Source organism: Gymnoscopelus microlampas, assembly GCF_963454915.1.
Source record: "Gymnoscopelus microlampas genome assembly, chromosome: 17".
Classification (NCBI taxonomy): Eukaryota; Metazoa; Chordata; class Actinopteri; order Myctophiformes; family Myctophidae; genus Gymnoscopelus; species Gymnoscopelus microlampas.
The window spans coordinates 2,563,978-2,587,036 of record NC_139954.1 but is presented as its reverse complement, the minus strand read 5'-3'; the positions used below and the strand labels follow the sequence as shown (position 1 = coordinate 2,587,036).

The window sequence follows — 23,059 nt, the reverse complement described above, 5'->3', positions numbered from 1 at the left end:
ACACACTGCGACATGCCGTGTTGATAGCTTGCAGATCTGTTATTTTGGGGCGAGCGGCTGTTAGGAGGAACAGCTGCGCTGTGTAGCCCCCACACTCAAATTAGCGAGAAGTGGCGTGCAAAAGACCTAATTATCGGGCTCAGTCTTACTGGCATGACTGGTAACGCGTTCAGCTGGCGAGTGGGAACTTCGGGTTCGATCCCAACTCACTGCTTCCACTACATATGCATGAACCCGGCGTTGATAAATTATAACATGATCCGATAAAAATGCTGTCGGTGACAGAGCCAATTGTCAGATGTCCTGAAGCAGTCCACTGTAAATACAACGTTTGAATAATATATTTATGCATTAAATTACATCTACAAGCTTATGAGGCGTTGTGAGCTTGTAGATCTGCTATTTTCAAAAGTTTTTTTAACCATTCACAGCTGTCACTTTGTGAGAGGAGCTGGGGTCTTTCGTCCTTTAGTTAACTTGGCTTGCTTAATATTTTTATCAGATGATCAGATCAGAGATCATCCGTGACAATTTGTAAACTTCGGGTTCATGCATAGAGGACGAAGTAGCGCAGCCGCTGGCCCTACCCAAAAAACAGATCTGCAAGCTGTCGACGCGGCATGTCGCAGTGCGTTGACGTCTGTCTTTTTTTTTTTGAGCAGGCATCGCACGTTATGCAGCGGCCCGGCCGTAATTTATATATCTAAAAATTACGGCCGTATGTGTGTGTGTGTGTGTGTGTGTGTGTGTGTGTGTGTGTGTGTGTGTGTGTGTGTGTGTGTGTGTGGGGGGGTCTTTTCATAGATCTATTTCGCTACGATGGGTGTTACAAGCGGCCCAGGGCGCTCGTTACAAAATGCTTCGTAGGACAGTACTCCCCGCCTACTGTAGGCGGGGAGTATGCTGCGCGCATTCTGTCTCACGAATGTACTTTTACCACACATGTAGCCAGTTTAGATGGCACGCAGGGGCACAACCACCTGCTACTAATGAGGGTAGAGCGTAGGTTTGGCCGAGTCCCAGCTGTGTAGGAGACGCTTGCGCAAGCTGCGTACGGCCACGCATGACCTGAAATCTACGTGCCTGCTATGGTACTGCGAAGCATGTGACGACACACGTTAGACCCGTCGTAGGACCTGCGACGATGCTCTACGCACGAGCTCTTTGGGAAACGCGGCCAATGACAGGTGAAGAAATGGGTCCAACTTTTCGCCAGGTAACCATAAGGATTAATAATCGTTGTACTTCCCATCAACTCATCAACCCCAGGTAGTTGTTTATTTTGTATAATAGCCAATTTGTTTCATGATCTAGTTCTTATAATGATTTTAAAGAAGGTTTTTTCCCCATTTCTTTTTGTTCTTCCTACTGTGAAGGGTGTACCTGTTCAGTGGCCAGAACACCATAGGTCTCCCAAGTTTTATTACTCCTAACTCTGGCGCCACTGTGGAGTTCTCTAAGACCGGGCATACCGCAAAGGGTTGTGTTGGTGTCTTCACCTACGATCTCTACAATCCCAGATACCCCTCTGCAAGCAAGACAGTTGCTTTCATGTTTTCTGTTCCCTACAGTAACTCTTACTATCAGTGGGTTGCGGCAGGATTGTTTTCAATGTCTACAGCATGTGACTATGACCTTTATTATAAGATGTATTACGACAGACAGGTTGGATTCATCAGACGTAAAGTAAAGTTCCAGATCAGTTATATAGACGGTACATTTACAGTCAAGCTAGTCAGGACCCACGCAGAAGACTATAGAAAGCCTTCCTTTGAACTGCAAGTTTATGACAATTGAGATGAGTCACTCAGTTGTAGAAAGAAAGAAATGCTGAAATGAGTATCTTTTTTGGCTTATACATCACTGCTACTTTTTTTTGAGAAATTTGTCATGAAGAGTTTGTGTCAGATTCCATTCAGGCTTGTTACCTTAAACAAAACAAATATCTGCATGATTATCTAATCACCTAAAAACATAAATATCGTAAATATGTGTACTAAAAAGTTTTAATTTGTTGATTATAGCTACACATGAATACATGCATGTATCACATTTATATAATTAATTAAGAGGTATGCACTATGGCTTCTATTTCAACCACTTGAATATTTGGTGTAGAGGGGGGAAAAGAGCGGAACAAGTAGCCGACCCCTCTATGTATTTGTTAGAGGGTTTAAGTGGTTAATATTAACTAAACAGCATTACAATTTTAACTTTTAAGATATTTTAAGGTATTATCAATGTAATGATTCTGATCTCCAGTATATTGTAATTTCTTTGATCATCAATGGTAAAAGTCATGAACACAAAAGAAAAGAAGAAATTTACTTTTTGTTTTATTACAGCTCTATGTTTGTTCTTTATGTGTATTGCACTGCTACTTTATGCTCCTGTTCAATTCTTTACAAAATACAAAAAAAACGGTATCCTTATCCAACATCCTTATTTAATAAGGTAGGTTGTATAAGGTTGTATAAGATATGTACAGATATATATACAGAGACATAAGCATCAAGAATGAATCAATAAGGGTACATTTTTACTCATTCATAGGTACAAGCACTAAAATGCTGGTGTGACATGGTCTGCAAGACCAACAAACAACCGTAATACAATATACAAGATCATTATAATAATACTGTATTATAATGTGAAAACATAAGTAAAATAAGGTTAAAAAATAGGTTAGAAATGTGTGTTGCGTATGACTACGACGATACAGGATGTTAAACAAGTGAAATTGTTAGTGATGGAACAAATAAATGGAAATGAAAAATTAGAACTGGAACACAATTGCTGATTAATAATATGTGTGGGCTTCTCTCTGCTCATTGGATGAATTTGGTGTCCCACTTGAAAAGGTATTATTTTAACATTTTTGTACTTTTACCTTTGGTACTCTAAGTACATTTTGATACCAATATTGTACTTTTACTCGAGAACATTTTTAATTCCGGACTTAATTATTTGTATCAGAGTGCTTCTACATTACAGCATCGATACTTTTACTTGAGTAAAACATTTGAGTAGCCTACTTTTTCCATCACTGCTTTATGAGTATGTTTAGTTTTTTTCACAAGCAATGCACTGTACTATCAATGTGTGGCCAGCAGGGAGTAGCATGTATAACAATTCAATTCCAAGGAGTTTTCCAAGGACTTGTATTGGTATTTACATTGTCAAAGCAAGTGTGAAGTAAAACTATCAACATGAAGAAAAGTATGTTATCTATACAATAGGGGAATAAGTAACCGTGTTACCGAGTAAAGACATGTGGAAATAGAGCTTTGTCACATGAACATTTGCTGTTAGAAATAGACAGTTAGACACAAAGCAGGATAACTTGGTATAAGCTAGGTTTTATGAAACAAATCTCAGCAATATTTAAAGATTGTGTAGACCAGTGGTGGAAAAAGTACTCAAATTCTTTACTTAAGTAATACTGCAATATAAAAATACTCTGATACAAGTAAAAGTCCAGAATTCAAAATTGACTTCAGTAAAAGTACAAAAGTATTGGCATCAAAATGTACTTAAAGTACCAAAAGTAAAAGTACTGAAATATTTGAAAATAGACGATCTACAAGCTCACAACGCGTCGCGATGCGACACGTTGTGAGCTTGTAGATCTGCTATTTTCAAATAGCCTAGGTTTAAAATAGGTTTAAAGTGGTTAAGGTATGTTTCATTATATCATAGTTTATATCTGAAAAGTAACTAGTAACCAAAGTTTTCAAATAATTGTAGTGGAGTAATTGGAGTACTTTTAAAAGTACAATATTTGCCTCTGAGATGTAGTGGAGTAGAAGTAAAAGTATTGGAAATTGGAAATACTCAAGTAAAGTACAAATACCTCAAAATTGTACTTAAGTACAGTACTTGAGTAAATGTAGGCTACATACTTAGTTACTTTCCACCACTGACACTTTGTATGAAACGAAGTGACTACGTGAAATACCACATCAACCCAATGAAGTTTCTCATCACAGTCTTAAAATGATTTAACATCTGAAATGCACGTGTCCTCGTTAGTATAGTGGTCAGTATCCCCGCCTGTCACGCGGGAGACCGGGGTTCAATTCCCCGACGGGGAGATACAATTTTTTTGTTTTTAAAATGGGGATCTGATAAAAAAAAACGAATAAAGGTAAAGATTGAACCAAACAACATCTATTTTCTTTTTTTAAACTGTCTGGGTGCATGCAAAAGTAAGAGTAGAGTCAGAGTAGTGGTTTAAAAGCGCCGTTTCCCGGGACCCATGTTTGGGTCGCAAACCAATTTTTATGGGTCACGACTCAATAAATATCCCTTTATTTTGCTTTTTGCTTTTTTTATCTATGTTTTTTAAAAAGAATTTCATACAGTACATAATAAATAAAAATCAAAGAAATTCCATACATTGTAAAACAAATGTTTAAAGAAGTGGTGAAAATAGCCGATCTACGAGCTCCTAAGGAGTCGCATTGCGACAGGTTAGGAGCTTGTAGATCTGCTATTTTCACTAGTTTGGGTCCTGGGAAGACGTAAAATGTGCCTTTTGTGTCTCAAGCTAAAAAGTTTGGAAACCAAAGGTTTAAAGCGAAATACCACTTTAAGTAGGACTAGAATTATAAAAAAAAAAGAAAAAAAATTGAGATTATTTAATTAAAAAAAGTTAATCTGTAGAACAATCGCAAAAGGAAATAATTGATACTCGCATATAATAATTTCATTCATTGATTCGTATATATATTAGACTCTTATTCTGAAGTGCACAATCGGACGTACAATTTTGGCACATTTGACAGTGTTGGTGTCAGGGTTGCCATGTCCGCCTATTATAAGCGACTTTGGCCTTGTTGTTCTGTAAAGTTGCTTGTAAATATTGGTGGTTGTGTTTTTTTTGGCTTGTTTTTAAGAGTAATTTCTCTTTTTTTTTGCAAACTGCTAATAAAGTATCCAACCAATCAAAGACCCCCATCTGAAAATAAATAAATAAAATACTTTCAAATATATTCCAAACATTTCCCTTTTCTTTTCAAGATCTAGTTGAAAATAGCAGATCTACAAGCTCACGACGCGTCGCTAATGCGACCCGTTGCAAGCTTGTAGATCTGCTATTTTCAAATAGCCAATAAAGTGCTCATGCGCTAGTGCATGCCATCTTTTTGGCTTATTGTTTTCATAGACCTGGTTGTGGTTGCTTATTTCTCTCGCACAATCTGGCAACACTGAGTGCTGTTGTTGTTGCAGTCTAGCAAGTAGCCTATTCTGTTAGCTTCATTCAGAAGTGTAGAAGTGTAAACAAGGTTGTTTTGTGTAGTTCAGCAGAACTGTTAGCTTCATTCAGAAGTGTAGAAGTGTAAACAAGGTTGTTTTGTGTAGTTCAGCAGAACTGTTAGCTTCATTCAGAGGTGTAGACAAGGTGTTTTGTTGGTACTAGATCAGCATAACTGTATAGTGTTGTAATGAACGTTGTGAGATCAGATGATGAGGATGCATGAGGTCTATGCTGCAGAAGTCCAAGAACACCAGAGCAGATCTCAGGCGCGACAGGCAGCAGCAGTCATCCACACATCATGTGTGCTCAGCCTCAAACACTTGTGTATGACTGCTGCCTGCAGCCAACCTGGCAACCATGTGGATATGAAAGCTCTGCTGGGTGAGTGATGGTGTGGATTATTATTGATTAACGACAGTGGTGGGAAAAGTACTCACATTTCTTACTTGAGTAAAAGTATCAATACTCCAATGACGAAATACTCTGTTACAAGTATAAGTCTGGGATTCCGAATTTAAAACCAAAGGTATTGGTTTCAAAATGTACCAAAAGTAGAAAGTGCTCATTGTGCAGAATGGGAAGTTTTTTATGTGTACATATTTTGAAAATAGCCTAAGTATAAAATATGGCTAAATTGGTTAATGTATGTTTGAATGATGATTGCAAAGTAACTAGTAACTGAAGTTTCAAATAATTGTAGTGGAGTAAAAGTATAAGTAATATTTGCCTCTGAGATGTAGTGGAGTAGCAGTAAAAGTACTGAAAATTGGAAATACTCGCAACGCATTGTGAGCTTACGAGCTTGTAGATCTGATATTTTTGTATTTTAGTATTTCAATTTAATTTAGTATTTCATTAACATATGTATATGTTTTAACAATGGAATGGATTGAATGGGATGGGATGTACTCATACTGTACATAAAGGAACATGTTGGGTCAATCATGCACTTAGCTTGTTGGTGTAAAACCCAGTTTCTTGTTGTCATTAAAAAAACTGATCTCTTTGTCCTCACCTCTCAGAGATTACTGTGTAAACGAGTTGCAGCAATACAAGTATATTTGCTAGTTCTCACCTCAGCTTCCTGTGGAACTAAAGTATTTGGACTAAATAAAAGTATTTGTCCTCACCTCAGAGCTTCCAAAGCCCCTCATTAAGGACCTGTTGCCTCATCTGAACATCATTGACCTGGACAGACTCCAGCCAGCTCTAAATGATAGAGGTAAGATCTGCTCCATCATTATAACAGCTCTAAATGGTAGAGGTAAGCTCTGCTCCATATATCTTTATACTAGCCATGGTTCACATGACGCTCGTCTGTCACAAGCGTCATGGAACCACTTGTTCCTGGTTTGAGAATGTTTTACATTTACAACCGGTACGTCTAACGTTCAGATTTCAAATATAAAGTGCTGACCCTCAAGCCACGGATGTAACAAGTTAAAGCGCCCGGGTCTAAGTACCTGTTTCTTTCGTATTGTTCGATAAAAAGCATTTTAATCCGATCGGTGGCTATTTTCTATTTTGTTTTTGTATAATGTATCGGAGTGCAATACACCTCCCAACCGATAGGGGCGCGCAGTTAAAAGCATTATGGAGAAAATTCAGAGAAAATGGCCACGATCGGATTAAAATGCTTTTTATTGAACGATACGGAAGATACGGGTACTTAGACCGGTTGCGCCTCAACTTCTTACATCCGTGGCTGGGGGGTCATTACTTTATATTTCAAATCTGAACGTTTATGTAGATGTACCGATTGTAAATGTCAAACATTCTCAAACCAGGAACAAGTGATTCAGGGCTAAACTTTATACCAGCTCTAAATAGCAGATCTACAAGCTCACAGCGAGCTTGTAGATCTGCTATTGGAAATACTCCAGTAAAGTAAAAATACCTCACAATTGTACAGTACTTGAGTAAAGGTACTTATTGCTCTACAGCACTGGGACTCGGCTCCACATCATATGGGGTTTAAGTCCTTACTTGTGACATGTTCTCCACTAGTAGTTATGTTGACTTGAAGTGTGTATACCAGATATGAATGTAGGTATGATTTAATGAAAATCTAGACTGAAAGAACGAGCCCAATCGATGGACTTGAAGGGCGGAGCCAAACCCAGGCGCTGGATTCCAGCGCCTGGGTTTGGAGCACTCTGATTGGTTAGGAGATAACAAGGTCCTAAGACCAGCGTTCCTGCAAGGTTCTCCCAGGCTTTTTTTCTTTTGAAACAAAAAAAAGGCATGGGTTTCCGAGGCTAATGAAAATCAAGTTCTGTGACTTTGTAGATTCATCATTCAGGTGAAATTTATACATTTTCTTTCACGGTTTGTCTCCTTGCATATAGGTATATCTACCTACCCGGCATGGGTAGCACTACTGCAAGATATCTCGGGACGTCGTCATGTAAGTATTCTGCTGGATAGCCAACACATTCGCACGCATTGTAGTCCTATAGTGGGCAGTGGTGGAAAAAGTACTCAAATGTTTTACTTACAGTAAGTAAAAGTATCAATACTGCAATGTAGGAGTACTCTGTTACAAGTAAAAGTGCGGAATTCAAAATTTACTTGAGTAAAAGTACAAAAGTATTGGTATCAAAATGTACTTAAAGTACCAAAAGTTAAAGTACTAGAATGTTTGAAAATAGCAGATCTACAAGCTCACAACGCATCGCTTTGCGACGCGTTGTGAGCTTGTAGATCGGCTATTTTCAAATAGCCTAGGTATAAAATAGGGCTAAAGTGGTTAATGTATATTTTATAATGTAATAATTTATATCTGCAAAGTAACTAGTAACTAAAGTTTTCAAATAATTGTAGTGGAGTAAAAGTACAATATTTGGACCCGAGTTGTAGTGGAGTAGAAGAAAAAGTATTGAAAATTGGAAATACTCAAGTAAAGTACAAATACCTCAAAATTGTACTTAAGTAAATGTACGTAGTTACTTTCCACCACTGATAGCGGGGAGCTTTGGGGAGGGAAAAAGTCTGAGCTTCAAAAGCTAACACTTTGGGGCGCAAAGTTCACACATTGATAGCTTCAAATAACAACATTTTTGCCATTTTTCCTAGACCACCCATTATCCTGGTTTTGACCTATAGCCTATTTTGTCAAAAACTGCACATAAAAAAATGAATAAAAAAAAAACAAGATTTGATCAAAGTTTTGTATATGGAAGCATATATCTGTTGCCAAATGCTTGCTAAAGGCAGGGTAAGTGATTCTTTGTTAGAATAAGTGTTAAATAGCTCTATATTCTGGTAGTACTCATTGCTATAGAGTGTTTGTTCAGTAACAGGAGTGTCCCTGTCTCTCAGGATAGAGAACTCAGTCAAGATACAGATTAAACAAGTGAATGTGGAAGTGATGACAAAGAAATGATCAGACACAATTGGAACTGTAACTATAAGAATGAAGCTGACAAAGGGTGCAGTACGTTAGTCCGACAGCGCATTCCTCCGACAGCGCAGCGCTCCGACGTTTCCAATACTAAACCCGAACCAAACCCGCACCCTAACCCTAACCGCACGCGGATGCCACATAGTCGGAGAAAAGGTCTGTCGGATTAACGCATGCCTCCCGCTGACAAATGGGTACTCTCTCCTGATTGGCTGACATTTTGTCACCTACCTGAAAATGTATTTTCTGTTTATTAAAGAGCTGTAGAGACGGGGAGGCCCCTGTTACTGAACAAACACTCTATAGCAATGATTACTATCAGCAGGGGTGCACATAACTGGTGCGCAGGTGCGCATGCGCACCCAAAATAAATAATGCGCGGCACATCAGACGATGCGAGGCGCTTTTGCGTACCAACAGCTGGGACAGGAATTTCCAAGCTTTTATTTTTGAGCAAAAATAAAAGCCTGGAGATCGAGGCTTGGAATTTACTTCCTGAAGCCACACTCACACAATCGCGCTAAAGCACGCATCGGCCCCATGTACAGCCATTAGGCGCAGGGAGAGGGGACGCAGGCTGCACGTGATTGTGTGATTGTTGCCTCGCATCGCATCGCCTCGCATTGGCTCGCTGCGTGCACGCAGCCAGCAGCGGCTGTTAGAGGCACTCGTCACCGATGATGATGCCGTGAACGTCCCAATCTGGCGGATAAAAGCAGCGCAGCACAGGGCACCAACCTTGGGGGGTTCACCAAACGGCGTGAGAAAAAAATAAACAGCGAAAAACGGCAACATTTGGAAGCAGAGCGTAATTTTTTCTCGCGCAGCATCCCCGCCCCGTTGACAAAACGGGGGGGACCATTTATTTGGTGCGCACCAACTCACATCTCCAGGTGCTCTTCTGAGTACTAGACCTAAAAAGTGATGTGCACCCCTGACTATCTGAATACAGTGCTTTAACCTTTTAACAAAAAACGTATTTGTTTTAACCAAAGTATATCACTTACCCTACCTTTTTAAGAAAATGCATACACAATACATATACAGTACATGTATGTGTACTTTTCAGAAACAGGCTTAATAGGTTTTCATTTTCTCACTTGTCAATGTGAGACCCTACCTGGAATGAACTCGTTCTCATGCTATTCATCAAAAATGTGGAATGCCTTACCTAAAGGAGTAAAGGAGTGTAAAACCCTACTCACTTTCAAAACTGCCCTAAAGATACACCTTCAGGAGGCTGCAATTCGAAAATGGCTTAACCTTAAGTCTTAACGTACCCCCCCTCACCGTTTTTTTTCTTCTCTTGTACATATTTTTCACTCTTCATACCAGTAACCTGTAAGCTGATTGTGTGACGTTCTGTATAGTAGTGTGTATATCTGTCTGTCTCTTATGTCATCATGATTTGTGTGCATGGGGATCTCATCTTAAACAAGCTCAGTGCTTAATGAGTCTTCCAGTTTAGTAGACCTTGTATTGTGAATTTGTACTTCCATGTACTGTTGTTCTCATGGCTTACTAAATAAAGTACATCAATCAATCAATCAATCAATCAAAAACCTTCACTGTCCCGCAGTGGTGTAAAGTAACTAAGTATATTTACTCAAGTACTGCACTTAAGTACAATTTTGAGGTACTTTACTTTACTAAAGTATTTCTAATTTTCAATACTTTTACTTCTACTCTACTCTACTCCACTACAACTAAGAGGCAAATATTATACTTTTACTAAACACAAAAATTATTTGAAAACTTTAGTTACTTTGCAGGTACAAATTATCATGTTATAAAACATACATCAACCACTTCAGCCCTATTTTATACCTAGGCTATTTGAAAAATCTGCTATTTTCAAACATTTCAGTACTTTTACTTTTGGTACTTTAAAGGACGACTTCACCACTTTTCAACATATCTTCATATAATAGGTCCTCACTAATGCTCATGATAAAATGATTTAAAAAAATTCTACTTGGTCTGTGTCTCATAGGAGGGCTGTGGACAGTCCAGAAACCTGTCTACCAGTGACATCATCCAAAAAGATTACAATTTTTTTATTCAGATTTTTATTAAGGCGAGAACAATGGGATCTATTATTGCATTGCAACTTTCCAGGAATACAAAGCCTGCAGTTTCTATTAGCTTGGATTCCCCATCGATGATGTCACTGGTTTCTGAACTGTCTACAGCCCTCCTCTGAGACACAGACTGATTAGAAAAAAATTATACCATTTTATCATGAGCATTAGTGAGGACCTATTATATGAAGATATGTTGAAAAGTGGTGAAGTCGTCCTTTAAGTATATTTTGATGCCAATACTTTTGTACTACAAGTAACATTTTTAACACAGGCCTTTTTTATATTGTGGTATTGCTACTTTTGCCACTGCTGTCCCGTGACCCCACTTGGGACCCGACCCCCAGTGTGAGAACCGGTGCTGTAAAAAGGAAGCTCCTCTTTAACGTGTGATTGGTGTGTTCCAGGCCATGGACTTCCGCACAGAGGAGGAATGTAAAAAGGAAGCCATGGACAAACTGTTTTGCTTGGTTTTCTACGGTTTCATGAACCGTGGCGTCTTCAAACACCTCCCAAGAGTCAACGTCAATTCCCTTCTCCTGGTGATCGCCAAATACCTCACACGATTCCACGTCAAGCCCTCCAGGTCAGTGCTGGGAAGTGCATTTACTCAAGTACTGTACTTAAAGGGATAGTTCACCCCCAAAATTAGTTTTTTTCTATCGACTAGTCACCCCATGGAGACTTGAATTCATGCATATTCGTTTTGTTTTTGTTGCATTCCTAAGCCAATAATTTGATGACCGGCAGCGGTTCCGGTAGGAGACACAAATAGTATCCTTTGTGTCTCCTACCGGAACCAATGCCTACCGGTCCGCTGGTCATCAAATTATTGGCTTAGGAATGCGACAAAAAAATAAAAATATCTATGAATTCAAGTCTCCATGGGGTGACTAATCGATAGAAAAAAGTAATTATTTTGGTGAACTACCCCCTTAAAGTAATTTTTTTGTTCCTTTTTACAATTTTCTTCTCCCCAATTTAGTTGTTAGGCCAATTGATTCCTCCCCAGTCCCCACACACATTTATGTGTGTTGTCACTCGCACTGCTGTTGTATCCTACTGGCTCACCTGCCAGTGAGGAGCCAGCCCCCACCGGGACGACATAGAGCCTTCGTTCAACACTCCCTGCTTACAGGTGCCACGCAGCTCAGGGGTAGAGTGGCCGGGTAGAGTGAACTAGGAACCACAAGGTTCTCAGTTCGATCCCGGGCTGGGGGGGGCTACCCCAGAGTTAGTGTCGAAGTGTCCTTGAGCAAGACGCTGAACCCTTAATTGCTCCCGATGAGCAGGTTGGTGCCTTGCATGGTTTCCTCCTCCATCGGTGTGTGAATGGGTGAATGTAATGCACAGTCTATGTAAAGCGCTTTGGATAAAAGACTTAATTGCACCATTTACCATTTTACGTACAGTGATAAATATCACCCCGAACACGGGCCAAGTGTTTGTATAGACGCTCGACAAAGCCGGATACACCGAGGTGGATTCAAATCCCCACACTCCGCGGTGGTGGGCAGCAGTGTTGCCATGTCTGCTTTATTATAAGCGGCTTTGGGCTTGTTTATCTGTAAAGCTGCTTGTAAATATCGTTTTTTTTGGGCTCGTTTCTAAAGTGTAGTTACTTATTGTCTCCGCCAGGCCAAAAGGCATGGCGAGAGAGTATGTTTTGCACCCTGTCCGTCCGTCCGTCCGTCCGTCCGTCCGTGTGTCTGTCTGTGAACAGATAATCTCCGGCACCGTTAGCCCGGCCGCTGCGAAACTTTGCACACACACTCCCTGGATGCCAAAGCCGAACCTCTGCCTCGATTTTTCACATTGGACAGTTATAACGCCACCAGGAGGCAGATTTGTGCAAAACACATTTTTTATCACTCCTACAGATTTTGTCCTGATTGGCTAAGATTGGCTTCCAAAGTTTGCAGGACTGGTTCGTTTTGAACAAAATGCCTCAAATCGTCAACACAGCATGCGATTTCAGTGAAATTTCACACGCACATTCCCACTAGGCCGAGGAAGAAATGCCACCCTTTTCCCATTGGCCTGCTATAGCGCCACCAGCAGGTCTGATTTAGCAAAACACATTTTTGGAACAAAATGCCTCAAATCATGAACGCAGTGTCCGATTGAAAGGCCTAAGAAGAAATGGCAGTCTTTTCACATTGGCCTATTATAGCGCCACCAGGAGGCCACAATAACCTACCTGACCTGGCGGAGACCTGTGCTCCGAGGAGCACTTTTTCTAGTTTGCTCTGGTTTCTTAATGTTGTTTAAACCAGTGGTTCTCAAACCTTTTCATGGCAAGGACCCCCAAATTAATGATGTATTTATTTTTACACTGTGGCATTGTCACTTTTACTGAAGCATACGTCTTCCTCCCACCCGCCCCAGGTACCTGCGTAGCCTTGCTGCTGAGCAGGAAGTGCTGCTGAACAGCTTGGAGAGGACGGTGCGGTGTGTGGAGGTCAAGCAGCACCTGGTGGCCTCCAGGGGGCAGTGCGACTGCATTCTGTACGTCTTGCATCGGCTGCTGGACCACGGCCAAGCCACACAGCTCGTCATACACAATCAGGTCAGGGCCGTCGAAGTCACCATTGGTTCTCAAAGTGGGGTCCGGGGACCCCCAGGGGTACTTGAGGGGGTTCCAGGGGGTCCCCAGCTAAATGATGGATAGGAACCAAATGGACCCTTACGGGTCTGTAATTCTGAGAGTGTACAAATGGAACCAAATGGACCATTTGTACACTCTCAGAGTTGAATTAACATTGATTTTATTATATAAATTGGGGTCCCAGAGATAGAAATGCCATTAAATGGGGATCCGTAGCCTAATGCATGTCAAACTGGGGGTCCTTGAAATTAAAATGGTTGAGAATCACTGCTAGAGACGTAAAAATCTTCTCTTATGGGGGTCCCTAGCTTATCTTTTTAAATGGGGGTCCGTGGGCTAATAAGTGTCAATTTGGGGGTCCTTGACATGAAAAAGTTTGAGAACCACTGATTTACACAATCACCTAATCGCACTTATTTGAGTTGATCGCAATTGTTTTTGCATAATCGCCGTAATTGCTAGGGCTGTCGCGATTATGACATTTTACTTGCCGATTAATTGCCACACACAATTGCGATTAATGATTTGAATTGTGTTTTTTGGCATTTGATTTTGGAACATATGAATAATAAATTAGGTTTGGCGTTTAGGCTTCATAAAACATTGCACAGGGCACATACTGTATGACTAGGCCGGTCGCAATTATTACATAATTGTCTAATCGCAATTATTTGAGATAATCGCTTTTGCATAGTCGGCATGTTAATTTACATGTTGAATTTTTTTCACACCTTTTTTAATATTTTGTGACGTGTTGTAAGCTTGTAGATCTGCTATTTCTGCTAATTGTACATGTTTAAAACTATGTAATATGTAAATCATTTCTTGCTATATTTCAGCTATTTGTCCACCCTGTGCAATATTTGATTACGAAGCCTAAAAGGCTTCATATGTTCCAATGTTCAATGCCAAACACACAATTAAATCATTAATCGCAATTATTTGAGTGCAAATTAATCATCAACTTAAATGTGTAATCGTGACAGCTCTACAAATGACAAATAACTGAAATGACATATTTAATAATGTTATACTTACCAATAAATAAATACATTCATGAGCTTGTAGATTGAGGACCACTGATGTACTATAATGAATAATTAGTCAGTATAATCATTGCATCATCATTATAATATAATAATCAGTGGAACCGTAATATAATCATAATCTAGTGAATAATCAATGTAATTATTGTATAATCATTATAATCTACTGAATAATCAATGTAATCATCATGGTATAATCATTATAATCTAGTGAATAATCAATGTATTCATGGTATAATCATTATAATCTAGTGAATAATCAATGTAATCATGGTATAATCAGGATGCGGAGGTGGTGTCCTGGATGCTTCAGGACAGAGCGTCCAGCTGCCACATCAGGACGTGTGTGCCCGGGCGGACAGGCATCATTGCACCTGCTGCAGGTGAGCTTGTAGATCTGCTGCTTTTTAATATGTATCTGTCCTATATTAAAATTGCGTAGAGGGTGGACCGTGGGGCGTGGGCACCACACACGTAACATCCGGACTTGCACAGACATTCAGAGACTGCCATTCAGCAGCCACATTATGAAGACATTCACAGGTGTTACCAATGATACTAATGAAGGCTCTGTTCCATTCTGGTCAAACAGAGTCAGGGTGCTCAGAGTTATGGGGGTCGTGGAAACCACTGTGCTTGCTACACTAAATGGAACAGAGCCTTCATTAGTATCATTGGTAACACCCGTGAATGTCTTCATAATATGGCTGCTGTGAATAGAGCCTATTGTCACACCAGGGGCCCCAGGCGCACTGGGTTGCTCTGATCCTCACCACTCTTGGCACAAACCCTGTTCAGGGGGCACGGCGGCGCAGTCGGTAGCGCGGTCACCTCACAGCTAGAAAGTCATGGGTTCCCGCCGGGGATGCTGTGGGCGCTGGGGGGGCGTGTTCTCTCCTCCGCGTCATCAGTGCCCATACCCTAGGTGGGGTTGGCGAAAGGGCCTACTCTGTGTGGAGTTTGCATGTTCACCCCGTGTCTCCTAGGGTAGGTACCCTCACTAAAACATGCAGTAATCCTGGTCTCTATACTGCCTCCCCCTGGTCAGCTGGGGCGCCTGATGGAGAGGAAAGGAACTGGTTGGAATAACGTGTTCCTTCCACGCGCTACGTCCTACCGGGGAAACTCCCCCCTGTCAGGTGATAAGAAGCGGCCTGCTAACTCCTCATGCGTTGAAGGCGGCATGAGCTCAGTTCGGGGCTCTCCCCAGGCTGGCAAAGGGAGAGTAGCGCCCAGGATTACAAGCTTAGGCATTGGCACTGGGTGAAAAAATGGGTTACACAATTGTGGGATAAAAAAACAGAAAAAAACAAACAAACACTGTTCAGGGGTCTGCCATGATACTAGTCACAACAGTGTTTAACCCTTCAAATGGCCATAACGTGGTGGCCATTGCTCTGATCAGCACAATATAGGGCTGGATGTTCATACTTGCATTACATTGATTAGTTTGATTATTACATGTCGCACCCTTTCAGGTGAGTGTGCCCCCCGGCGCCCCCAGGAGCCTGACGACGACGACGACGACGCGGCCCATGTCGTGCCACGCAAACGTCCCAAATTTGAACCCGAGGAGGAGGATGGGGCTATTATGCTCCGAAATTACACCATGGATTTCCTGCAGATGCCGCTGTGTCCTCGGCGGGGACACATCGTGTCGCTGCAGCTCAGGGAGTGTGGCCAGGAGGTCGTCAGCGTCCTGACGCCACTGCTGCCGACGTGGCTGAGCCTTCAGTCTCTGTCCCTGCACACCCACTGTGAGTCGAGTTGTTGTGTTTGCTTAATTTTGCTTTAAAATTGCTTTAAAAGCTTTTGGAAATGGCAGATCTACAAGCTCACAATGCGTCGCATCGCAACGCATTGTGAGCTTGTAGATCGGCTATTTTCGAATGGCCGAAATATAGGGCTGAAGTGGTTAATGTGTGTTTTGTACTAACAATCAAAATCTACAAAGTAACTGTAGTGTTTGTTTTTACTTTTAACCAGTTCAAACCGGGATCCGTGCAACCACTTTATCCATATTTTATACGTTGGGCTATTCAAAAATAGCAGATCTGCAAGCTCATAGCAGGGCACCGAGTGCCGCGCTACAAGAAATACAGAAATCTACAGAAATCTTGACTATTTTGTGCAAATATTTGAATATATTTTTAAAGGGGACATTTGTAACTCAAATCTTTGTTTCTGGGGGGGGGGGGGTGTCCCTGGAACAAAATAATGTTTAGATGGGGGTCGGCGGCCACATACATATCAGTTTGGGGGGGGGCCCTTGAGTTAAAATGTTTGCTTTAAAACTATACAGTATGTATATTCAAAGATTTGCATGGATTTCTCAGTCCTCCCCCACACCTTCAGCTTCTGGCCAGGGGAAACACTGGTATTTGTCTGCAGACCCCCCCCCCCCCCCCTTCTGAAAATATTTTGTGCCAGAGACCAAAAGATTAAGGGTATAGTTTATTTTTGTATTTCAATACAAAACTACAATGTTATAATATTTATTATTTTATTGTTGTAGATATTAGTTTAGTTACTTGAGGTTAACTATACGTGTGTGTGTGTGTGTGTGTGTGTGTGTGTGTGTGTGTGTGTGTGTGTGTGTGTGTGTGTGCGTGTGCACGTCCGTGCGAAGCGGTGTGCAGAGGTGCTGTGCTGGGCGACCTGCTGAGCAATCTTGAACAGCTGTGTGCGACGAGCGGCAGCCGCCTGACTGAGCTGAGCATGCTGGGAGTACTGCCACACCCCTCCTACATGACCGCCCTGCTGGACACATGCCCCGCCCTCACTGCCCTGTGGGTGGAGCTTCACCCCATGCTGGAGAACCCCACGCTGCAGCCAACCACCAGCGCCGTGTCGGACACAGGTGTGCAAAAAACAAGGATTAGCTTTTTATGTTTTTTTTTCTCTACAAATGCCTTCTAAGTCAGTAGTTCTCAAACCTTTTTGTGTCATGGACCCCCGAAAGCATATATATTTGGCCGCGGATCCCCCCCACCTGAAAAGGTTTTGTGCCAGGGACCCCCAGAAGAGAAGATTTGTGTTACAAATTTCACAATTATCCACTATAACACTTTCTAGATTTTTGAAAAATGTAAAAAAAATGTACAAGCTCGCAGCGCGGCACAAAGTGACGCACTGTGAGCTTGTGGATCTGCTATTTTTGAATAGCCAAGATATGCATATATTAAAAAATAATTACTCAAGTAAATGCACTTTGTTACTGTCCACGACTGGTACGAGCTAATTGCTACTCTTTAATAATGTGTCTCTCAACAAAACCTGTGTGTGTGTGTGTGTGTGTGTGTGTGTGTGTGTGTGTGTGTGTGTGTGTGTGTGTGTGTGTGTGTGTGTGTGTGTGTGTGTGTGTGTGTGTGTGTGTGTGTGTGTTTACAGAACTCTCTCTGACTCATCTGTCGGTGAAGGTAGCCCAGGTGGCGATTGACGTGGGTCATGTGACATGCGTGTTGAAGAGATGTCCACAGCTCACGTCTCTGCACCTCTCAGGACTCAGGATGCCCAGCGGCTCTTCAAACGCACTGCTCTTACTCTGTGTCACAGGTAACCCAACAGTACACACACTGGACCAGTGGTTTGCAAACCTTTTCATGCCAAGGACCCCCAAAATGCATGCCAAGGACCCCCAAAATGATATGTATTTGGCTGCGGACCCCCATCGCAAAATATGTCGTTCCAGGGACCCCCCCAGAAGCAAAGATTGGAGGTGCAAATATTCGCTATAAGAATATATATATTCAAAGGTTTGCACAAATTTTCCTTGGGGGGATACCAGGGGGTCCCCAGCAAATTTAGTTAATAAAGTGTCACTTGTCTCATTATTATTATTATTATTATTATTATTATTATTTTAACTATTATTATTATTATTATTTTTATTATGATGTGTGTGCTGTCAGTAATACAGTGCTATCATTATTTGTTCAGAGTCAAGCGGACGCTTGAAGAAGCTCCACTTGGAGGATGTGAACATGGCTGACTGTCTGCCTGATCTACTGCATGCACTGACTACATGCACTATGTTACAAGGTAATTTGCAATACACACTGACTACATGCACTATGTTACAAGGTAATGTGTAGTGCCCACTGGTGGACACTAGCTAAGTACATGTATCTATTTTTGAATGGCCAAAGTATAAAATAGGTCTCACATGGGTAACGATCAATAATTATAGTCCAATAACATGATATACATGATTCTGAAATGGACATTCTGAATAATGAGTGTTTTTGTTTTAACTTTAAGTATATTTTGATGATAATACTTCTGCATTTTGACTTAAGTCATTTTGAATGCAGAACCTTTACTTGTAACAGAGTATTTTTTATATTGTGGTATTACAATAATAGTTTGTGAAGCAAAGTGACCAGTGTTCCAGTGTTAATAGTAAATAATATTTGAAAACAGTTTTTTAAAAATTATTATTTATGTCGCTGAGAAGTAGACTAATAATCACATTCTAACAGTCCAGTTGAATGTAAAATCTGTTATATTGTATGCCATGAGATGTTTTCAAAATGATATGAGAAAAAAAGCATAACAACCAAACTAAAATACATTTTTGTGACTTAGCCTACATTTTAAATGGGTGTGTGGGGGGTAAAGGACCTGAATATACTGTAGGATAGGGGACACCGGCAAAACAAAAAGGCAATATATATTGCATTAATCCATTGAGACCGGGAACGCATGTGTCATTTTAAGATTTCTTTGGCTACTCAAAAATATCAGATATACAAGCTCATAGCGCGGCACCGAGTGCCGCGCTATGAAAAACGTGAAAATGTGTGCAAATCTTTGAATATATATATTTTTAAATCGAACATTTGTCAAATATTTTGTTCCAGGGACCTCCAGAATCAAAGATTTGTGTTACAAATAATTCATTAATTGGCACGTGTGTTGTTGTTGTGTGTGTGCGTCTCTTCAGAGTTGTCCCTGAGGGACTGTCGTCTGCTGGAGAGGTGCAGTGACAAGGAGCACGCGTTAAGACAGCTGGTGGACTGTGTGAAGAGAGCCTCGTCACTGCGTTCGCTCAGCCTGGCACAGAACCGCCTCGGTAAGCCCCGCTGGCTTCTGTTCAACCCTTTTCATGTCAAGGTCCAGTATTTATTCGGGCATTTGAGCCCCGGAACCACCGCTTGATGAGATTTAGCCTCTCAGACCCCAAGACTTGGAATATGTTGTTATCGTCGGACACCATTTTGTCCACAATTCCACATGCTGTATCGATGTTGGCACCAATAGGGGAGCTAACAGGCAAACGCTGATCAAATGAACAGTTCTTTAACACATTGAGTGCCATAAACGGTCCGGACCGCTTTTGAGAATCCATGCGTCATGTGCCATAAACGGTCCGGACCGTTTTTGGCCCTTTTTTTTAATTTAAACGTGGGGCGCTCTAACGGAACTTTGGGATCATCCAAGGAGTCTCTGAGAAGGAGAGGCCGGGTGTGGATCCATGTAAAAAAATCCTTCCGGTCGGCCGCTCCAATGTTAACTCCTTGACTAAAAGCTTAATATCTCCATTTCTTTTTAACGTGGTGGAAGTGAGCCGTTTTCGATCGGCGATCACTCTGCAATGGAGGATCGCGTTAGAGATATTATTGTTCCAGGCGTTAGTCGGGACCCTCCGCCGTCTCGCACGCACGCTTTGTTTACATGCACGTCCGCGTCGGGGCTTCTACAGCACGAAACGTATCAACGTAAGTGGATGGAAGATATACAGGCACTGAACGTACCCTATTTTAATAAACCTCTGGCACACAATGTGTTAATTAAGTAATGCAGATGTTTAACAATAATTTAACTCTTGAGAGCGTAAAATGAAACCAAATGGACCCGCTCTCAATAGTTAAAGCTCTATAAGGGTCCATTTGGTTACCAACTCTCCATCATTTAGCTGGTGACCACCTGGAACCCCCTCAAGGACCACTGGTGGTCCCCGAACCACTGTGTTAGGACACTGCTTCCCAAACGTTGTCATTTCAAGGACTCCCATAACTCTGGGAGTGTAACAAATGGAACCAAATGGACCCGTAACCCCCTCAAGGAACCCGGACCGCACTTTGAGAACCACTGTCTTAGGACACTGCTTCTCAAAGTGGGGTACACAGTAATAACTACCGTGTATCTTGATTTTGTCTGTACAGTGATTATATCATATTACAATCATTATAACAGTAACAGTTGTAAGTACGCTCTAGAGTACTCTGTAAGTGTAATACATTGCTACTTTGATATAAAAAAGAAAAGAAAAAAGGTCCATTCAACGGAAATCAATGAAACTGAAATGTAATGCTTGTATCTACAGCCAAGAATGTCTCCACACTGACAGAGCTGTTTACTGAACCTTCACAATGCACTGTCACAACGCTGGATATCAGGTAAGTGCTGACATGTTCTATATGTGTGTGTGTGTGTGTGTGTGTGTGTGTGTGTGTGTGTGTGTGTGTGTGTGTGTGTGTGTGTGTGTGTGTGTGTGTGTGTGTGTGTGTGTGTGTGTGTGTGTGTGTGTGTGTGTGTGTGTGTGTGTGTATCATTACATTACATTTACATTACAGTCATTTAGCAGACGCTTTTATCCAAAGCGACTTACAATAAGTGCATTCAACATAGGTAGGGAACGAAACTACTAATCACCAGAGGTCTTAAGAGCATTTCCTGTAAAAGCAAGCAACCAAGAGTATACCTAGCGCTAAGGTAAAAGTGCAATATATCAGCTATCTACTTTCATAAACACATGAGATAAAATAGCCAAATCAAATGAGCACGAGCTAATAGATCCAATACAACAATACAACAATAGTTCCTACAACTAGTTAACAACAAGTAGGCCAGTATCAAAGAGCAAAGAGCTCAGAGTGCCTCCTTTCGTTCAGCAAAGCAAATTAAAAAAGATAATGATGTCTAATAGTTCTCTTGGAGCTGTTTACAATCGAAATCCAAGCTTTTTAGTACATTATTGACGGGCACAGTCTCACAAGTTGCGATGTGACGCGCTGTGAGCTTGTAGATCGGCTATGTTTGTATGCCACCCTTGATCAAATCTGACTAATTGATTTAGATTACATGTTTGATAGCTATGAGCTTGTAGATCTGCTATTTTTGAAAAATCTTGACAATTTGTGCAAATCTTTGAATGTACATAAGCGATTTTTTACTCCAATCTTTGCTTCTGGGGGTCCCTGGAACACCATATTTTGAGATGAGGTCCACGGCCAAATACATATACTTTTGGGGGTCCTTGACATGGGAAAAGTTGGAGCACCACTGATGGCAACCAAACAACAAAAATTATGTGTATTTGGCCGTGGACCCCCATCTCAAAATATGTTGTTCCAGGGACCCCCCAGAAGCAAAGATTTGAGTTACAAGCGCTCGCTTTAAAAGAATATATACAATCAAAGATTTGCACAAATGTTCACGATTATTCAAAAGAATAGCAGATATACAAGATCTGCTATTTTTTGAATAGCTCAAAGAAATCTCAAATGACACAGATGCGTTCCCGGTCTTAACCCATTAACTCATTCACTGCCAGAACTTTTTTTTTTGCGTTTGCCCACTGCCAGAGATTTTTCATTGAAAAAAAAAAGTCCTCAGGAGCCGAGATACAGAATTTTTAAGTTTTAAGTTAACAAGGAAGTGAATGGGAATCTAGATCTTCCAAAAATCTTCCAATTTCGGTCAAATTTGAACGTGGCAGTATTGGTTAATTACGTCAATTACGTCAGAGGCAGTGAATGAGTTAAGACCTGGAACGCATCTGTGTCACTTTAGATTTCTTTTGCTATTCAAAAATAGCAGATATACTTGATGTGGATGTGCTATTTTTGAAAAATCATTCAACATTTATTTTTTAGATTTTTTTCCAAAAACTGTTAGGATTTAGAAAACATTTTGAAGAATGGCCTCAGCTCTTAATGGGTTAAAAGGTTGATCCATGCCCTAGCATGGCATTTTCTCGTTCTTATTTTGTATTCTTTGTATTTTCTTGTGTTTTGCCCCATGGGGGAAACAGCTCTAACTTCATCCAGGCAGCCGATCTGTTGGAGTTTGCACAGCGCCTACAGCAGAACGCCCCGGCGCAGAGAGTGACCCTGGACCTGCGGAGGAACCCCTGGGACCGCGACCAGCACACCTGGAGCTCTGCTCTGAGCTGTCTGCACGCGGTCTGTGACTTTATACTGGACGACTGGAGATCTACGGACACCATGGTAGACCACATCAGCAACATGTGACACTGCGTCGACCAAACTTGGCGTCGTGGTCCATTTTTTGGGGGGTCATGGAACATTTTTTGTATGGGCCACTAGGACTTTTTTATTTTTCTATTGATCTTTTCAAAAGATTTCCAGGAAAGCTTTTTTTCCTTTTGGGCCGCTTCCTTACTTCCTGTCTTCCTTCACAGGTTTTTACCAATGATGCTAAATAAGGTTGTGTTCCATTCTGGTCAAACAGAGTCAGCAGGGCCCGGCCCTTGGATTTTCGTGTCCCTAAGCAAGATTTGTTTTTGGTGCCCCCCCCAAACACCCTCCAAACACCCCCATTATAAAATAAAATCATTATGACATGAGATTAAACATTTTTTTAATTGAATATTAAAATAACACTAGTTGTTGGATAGGAGAGACATGACATACT

General features: G+C 41.2%; 1 protein-coding gene across 2 annotated transcripts; it reads left to right on the top strand.

Moving 5' to 3' along the window:
- The first annotated feature begins 5,226 nt into the window (after nucleotides 1-5,226).
- LOC311065086 (uncharacterized protein) lies at nucleotides 5,227-22,821 on the top strand. Of its 2 annotated transcripts, XM_084085297.1 has the most exons (14): nucleotides 5,227-5,331; nucleotides 5,394-5,641; nucleotides 6,396-6,482; nucleotides 7,609-7,667; nucleotides 11,152-11,330; nucleotides 13,133-13,313; nucleotides 14,682-14,781; nucleotides 15,877-16,155; nucleotides 17,028-17,258; nucleotides 17,789-17,953; nucleotides 18,338-18,439; nucleotides 19,344-19,472; nucleotides 20,727-20,799; nucleotides 22,437-22,821. In XM_084085297.1, the coding sequence occupies exons 2-14, from the start codon at nucleotides 5,467-5,469 to the stop codon at nucleotides 22,654-22,656; spliced, it is 1,980 nt and encodes a 659-aa protein (XP_083941423.1). In that variant the 5' UTR covers nucleotides 5,227-5,331; nucleotides 5,394-5,466; the 3' UTR covers nucleotides 22,657-22,821. The 2 variants fall into 2 exon arrangements, with proteins under 2 accessions (XP_083941423.1, XP_083941422.1); XM_084085296.1 differs by having other exon boundaries at nucleotides 5,250-5,641.
- Nucleotides 22,822-23,059: the final 238 nt, after the last annotated feature.

Bases quoted from the DNA above. Each gene is read 5' to 3' on its own strand.
- LOC311065086 (XM_084085297.1), top strand. From the start codon at position 5,467: ATGATGAGGATGCATGAGGTCTATGCTGCAGAAGTCCAAGAACACCAG. The intron at 6,483-7,608 runs GTAAGATCTGCT...CCTTGCATATAG, and splicing joins GCCAGCTCTAAATGATAGAG to GTATATCTACCTACCCGGCA. The intron at 13,314-14,681 runs GTCAGGGCCGTC...TGGTATAATCAG, and splicing joins AGCTCGTCATACACAATCAG to GATGCGGAGGTGGTGTCCTG.